The sequence below is a fragment of the Cariama cristata genome, unplaced genomic scaffold, assembly GCF_000690535.1.
Source record: "Cariama cristata isolate BGI_N322 unplaced genomic scaffold, ASM69053v1 scaffold6895, whole genome shotgun sequence".
Taxonomy (NCBI): Eukaryota; Metazoa; Chordata; class Aves; order Cariamiformes; family Cariamidae; genus Cariama; species Cariama cristata.
Window position 1 is genome coordinate 11,669 of NW_009615680.1, and position 5,351 is coordinate 17,019.

At 54.5% G+C, this 5,351-nt stretch overlaps 2 protein-coding genes across 2 annotated transcripts in view; one reads left to right on the forward strand and one right to left on the reverse strand.

The window, feature by feature from the left end:
* Positions 1-1,127: 1,127 nt before the first annotated feature.
* Positions 1,128-2,679, forward strand: LOC104161445 (heat shock transcription factor, Y-linked-like). Its single transcript, XM_009699896.1, has 2 exons — positions 1,128-1,514; positions 2,155-2,679. Exons 1-2 carry the CDS (start codon positions 1,128-1,130, stop codon positions 2,677-2,679), a joined length of 912 nt encoding a protein of 303 aa, XP_009698198.1.
* A 1,696-nt stretch (positions 2,680-4,375) lies between these two features.
* The window catches only part of LOC104161447 (hyaluronidase-1-like), a gene marked incomplete at its 5' end in the record, with an annotated part of 1,449 nt that continues 473 nt past the window's right edge, over positions 4,376-5,351 (reverse strand). The window contains 3 exon segments of the mRNA XM_009699897.1: positions 4,376-4,693; positions 4,783-4,872; positions 4,997-5,348. Coding sequence (XP_009698199.1) covers positions 4,376-4,693; positions 4,783-4,872; positions 4,997-5,348 — 760 coding nt within the window.

The window sequence follows — 5,351 nt, forward strand, 5'->3', positions numbered from 1 at the left end:
AAACTTGCAAGCGGAATTCTCTCAGCTGTCTTCTAAACCTTCCATGCAGAGTTTCCGAGGGTATTGAACCCATTACTTCAAAATAGAAAAGTGCAACCCCTTTTGAGCCGTTTCCAAGAACAAGGGGTCTATGTCAGGGAATCCCTGCTGCTTTGGGGCAGGAGATGTCAGGAGAAGGATTCTGCCTGTTGGAGCTGATGCTTCTGCATTGCAGCAGCCCAGGGAGAAGGCGGGAGGCACCCTGTCCCCAGGAGAGGAGAGAAGAGAGAGTTTTCCTGCCTTCTTTCTTTCTGCTCTTCCAAAGAGCTGTCATCCTGCTCTTGCTCTGTATTGCAATGCCACTAGAAAAAGCAGAGTAGTGGAGGAATCCTCCTCCTTTTCCCCAGGGCTTTCCCTGTGTCTTGGGCCACCTTCTCCTGTGCCTGGCAGAGGCTTCTTCCTACTCATTTGCATTTAGGTGAATGCAAACTTTTGTTGCCTTGCCTTGAATGCTGTTTCCTTACAGTCAGCAGCCAGCGACAAGACAACAAAGACCATAAGGACATTTCTGCAGGTGTCAGAGGTGCCCAGCTGGAAAGCTTCCCAAACGGGGCACTGGGATGCCCAACACTGCAGCCGTCCCCGCTCCTCCCTGGGCACCCACTCCTGGGTGCAACTGCACACAGCAGGGCCCTCTCATTGCCCGCAGCCCTTCAACACAGCTTTATTGACTTCTGGGCTCCGCAGGCCCACCACCACTGGCTCTGGGAGTGAAAAGCAACAAGTGCTCTTCTGCAGTTTCTCCTGTTGCTGCTGCCTTCTGCCAGGACACCATTTTCAAACAGCGCCGTGATGTCACCGCTACGCATCACAGTGCCCCGTCAGAAGATTCCACTGGTGCTGCAGTCAGCTGGCATCAGTTGGGCTTTGGCTGCTGATGGCAGGACAAGGCCTGGCTGTGCAGGGCGACGGCCACTGAGGGAAACTTTAGTCTGGCTGGAGCAAAGGAAATGCAAAGAAGGGAGCCATCTCCCACAGAAACACCATCCCTCTCTGCTCCGGATGAGATGGGGCCATCGCCAGACACCACTTCTCCTGACCCTCCAGGACAGGCAGAAAGAGCACCCTGTGACACTGCCGTACTAGCGATGAAGGAGGAGCAGGCTGTCCAACCTGGCAGCGACGGACACAAGATCAAACAAGTCCCTCTGGTTTCCTGTGAGAGCATGGACAAAGCCAATGAATTCACATTCCTCTGCTTCCCACAGAAGCTTTGGAAAATGGTGGAAGGCAACCAGTTTCGGTCCATCTGGTGGAGTGCGGGTGGAAAATGCGTGGCCATCTATGAAGAACTCTTCAAAGAGGAGGTGCTTGGCAGGGAAGGACCTCTGCGGGTTTTTGGCACGCAGAACATGAAGAGTTTCCTTCGGCAGCTCAATGCCTACGGCTTCACCAAACTGCCAAAGGATTTCCAAAGATCTGCCTCCCTGCCTGAATTCCTGGCAGAAGAAGCAGCAGCTTCTGCTCACAGCAAGGTACAGCAGTTGTTCTCCACATCCACTAACGCTCACAATAGTCTTGGGGGAGAGATAGACCTTCGCATCAAATAAGGCCTTGCAGTAGAGGAGACGGGGATGGTAGCGAGCGCTCTGGTTTTAATTTCCTTCTCAGATTGTTTTCAGGAAAGGCTGAGTTAGTCTTTCTGACTAGTAGAAACGCAGATAAAATACAGGTCAGTTACAGCCACTGAGTTTGAACCCGTTAAATGGAAAGACAGAGTCAGCGTAACCTCATTGCTCTGAATGTCTTTGCTACACGTCTTGCTGCACCAAAGCTGAAACCTTCCTGTGGCACCTGTTGATTGCCGAGAAGCTACACCTAGGGACCATGGTATTACCTGCCTGCTCATAGGCACACTGAAAAGTCATAGCATTTGGCTTTCAAAAGCAGTGCTTATGCTTTTGAAAATCCTATGCTGCTCTGTTCCCAGATGGCTAAAACACAGGGCTGACAACTGAACAGAACTGTCATGTAACATTTTAACCTGAGCTTCAGGTTTCAAACCTTTTGTATACCCATGCTCATCTTCTGCAATTCAGAGCCTTATTTCACCTAGCTTGGGGTTTTGCAGTCTTGAAATGGTGGCAACTAACTCTTCTCCTTTGCTTTTTTTAGATACTCTACTACTACAACCCCTACTTCAACAGAGAGCATCCCGACCTGCTGCAGAGGTGCAGGAGAAGCGTTGGCCTCAAACGAAGAGCCCCAGATGCCCCAGAGGTGGATGAAAGGCCCCCCTCCAGAAGACCAGATGCCCAGTCTGCAGGGGACACGCAGGCATCTCCACCCACGACGATCGTGCCCACCAAGCAACAGGCTGAAGCACCTCCCAGCCTTGGCAGCACCCAGCTGTCTCCACCAGCAGCTGCTCCCACCCTTCTGGAGCCTGCCGGAGCAGCAAGCAGCCAGAGCTTCATCCCTCTGGCCCAATCCTTTCTAGCACCAGCCAGCGGCCAAACCCCAGATGACCTCCTGCTTGCTGGTCAAGGTGCTGCACCATCTGCAATGGTCATGCTGGCAGCAGTCTCAGCTCTGCTGGCAGCACCCAGCTGTCTCCACCAGCAGCTGCTCCCACCCTTCTGGAGCCTGCCGGAGCAGCAAGCAGCCAGAGCTTCATCCCTCTGGCCCAATCCTTTCTAGCACCAGCCAGCGGCCAAACCCCAGATGACCTCCTGCTTGCTGGTCAAGGTGCTGCACCATCTGCAATGGTCATGCTGGCAGCAGTCTCAGCTCTGCTGAGGTCAAGGCTACCCCATGGCCAAAGCCAAACAGTCCCCCACTGCCCCACCTGCACCTGCAGCCCCAACACTGCAGATGCAGGCAATGCCGTTGGTCCCCAGCACGGCACATCCTAGAGAGAGCCAGTAGCCAGCCAATAGCATCCAGTAGCATTGTTAATAAATAGAGTTTAGAGTAGGAAGAAGTACAGCTTTGTGGTGCTGTGGTAATTAACTGTTGGAACAGTAAACCTTTTCCAGTTGCCCTGTCCTCTTTGCACAGCACAACCCCAGGGGGACTTCCTGTTTCACCACCCAAACACCAAGCAGAAGCAACCGATCTGCCACCAGTGGAACCATTTCCGAGAAGAGCCCAGCCTGGATTCTTAGCACGAGAGAGTAAAAGCCAGTATGAGGGTTGCATGGTGCTTGTGCTGGGGATGCTCTTCCCCGTGACATCCATCAACGAGAGGTCCTCTCCTCTGCAGAGACGTTCTCCCAAGGCCATGCCAGGAGACCAGGAGCTCACACGTCCTGGGACTCTTCAGGTGACACAGGTGGGCCGTAGAGCCATGGCTCAGCTTTCACCTATGGGAGATAACCCATTACCCAGTGACTGAAGGAAGAATCTGTGATAAGAGCATGTGCCAAGGCCCAGTTTAGCAAACCGAATTTAACTGAGGCATCTAAACTAGATACTGCCTCATGCTGCCCTTCACATTTGCACTGAGCAGGGGTTTCATTTCTTGGTGAGAGCTGGCTTGTCACACATGCTGCGGAGAACAGTCTATGCTTTGCAGTGGTTTGCCTTAACCACCATAAGAAATGAGGAGGCAAGCTTGTTAAGTCCCCAGCAAATATGCAGTGCTATGCAGCGCGGTCTCGTCATGGAGAGTTTGCCCAAATTAGGGCCTAAGATCAGAGAACTGGGTATGTGATTCCCCCATCCCAAGTTGAACATTCAGATGAAGACGCCAACATCTTCATCTAAGCTGAACCGAGGAAGCATTGTTTCAGCTCATGCCTTCTCCCGATCCCTTTAAAATAGTTATTGCTGAATCAGCAGCCTGCGTTACAGAAATTGGCGCTCTTTCATACCATTCAAGGGCTGAACTGGTTTATAAATAGTCATCCAGGAGAGAACGAAAGCGTGGGCACTGGTTTCACACCGCAGCCCTCTGTGCCCAGTGCGGGGCTTGGCGACCAGCACTCACTGAGCTACAGCTGCACCAGCATGTCTTTTCACCCCTATCGCTTCTGCTTGCCGGTCGCTCCCCATCATTCCCCCTTCTGTCATCCTCTTCCCCTGTTATCCCCCTTCCTATGTCTTTTCCCATCATTTTTTCTCTTTTTTTTCTGGCTTCTCTGAGGCATTACACTCCCAGACCCTTTGGCCCAATGCATAGACCTTTGCAGCATTGCAAGGCACCACTGGTGTCGGTGGGGGACCCTCCCACCCCAAAAATGTGCCGTGGGGGAAGACAAGGAGCCGCTTGTGGGTACCTACAGGTTTTATTAGCAGTCCTGTGGTCACGTTCCTAATCCCATGGCGAGGGTGCTGGGGCACGGGGTGGTGTCACCCTGTCCACCCCGGTCTCCCTGGGGGCTGGGAGGGGAGGTCACTTGGTGAAGCCCTGGGTGTCACAGCGGGGTCCCTGCCACTTGCCGTAGCACTGGCAGATGAACTCCTCAGCCAGCTGGGAGATGTCATCACTAGAATCCAGGCTCTGGGCCACCAGCCAGGGCTTGCCAGCTTGCAGGTCGATGGTGAAGAGGAAGGGGTCGAGGTGGAGGAAGCCCTGCTTGTTCTCCTGGCGCACGCAGCGGCCCTGGCCGGAGCACAGGCTCTGACTGCACAGATCAGCGCTGGCTGTCACGTTGACTATGTAGTGGCCCAGGGGCCCCTCCACGTAGTCCTTCAGCCTGAGGCACATCTCCTGCAATGACATGCGGCATCACAGCCCTGTGTGGCCAGGGAATGAGGGGTCCCTGTGGGTAGTGGTGCGGTGCCACCCGCTGCACTCACCTTGGAGGTGCTGTAGTTGAGGCTGCCCCAGAGGATGATGCCGGCGGCACCCTGAGCAGCACTCTCCCCGATGGTGTTCATCAGGTCCTCCTGCACCCAAGGGGAGAGATGTTAACGTTGCCCAAAGCCCCTGTGCTGCCCCAGCAGAGCTAAAGACTCCCTGGCATCAACCCATCAGCCCAAGAGGTGCCCACCATCCCCACATCCCCATCACCTGGGAGAGGAAGTCGATGGTGCGGTCAAAGGCGATCTGGGAGTAGGGCAGGACAGGGATGCCATCGTTGAGGATGCCATGCTGGACGGCAAAAGCCTCGGCCACGCGGTGCCGGACATAGGCGAGCGCCTTGTTGGTGCCGTTGAAGCAGGGGGGCAGGTAGATGCTGGGGTAGAGTGCCCGGCTGCTCTCCCAGAGCCAGTAGAGCTCCCTGTTCCTCTGCTGCTCCACCACTGGGCATGCCCCAGTGTAGGGCAGGCTCTTGAAATCATTGTTGTAGCAGTCAGGGAAGCCATAGAAACACCAGTAGCCGTTGGAACGGAGGGTGTTCACCAGCTGCCGGGACTTATTACTG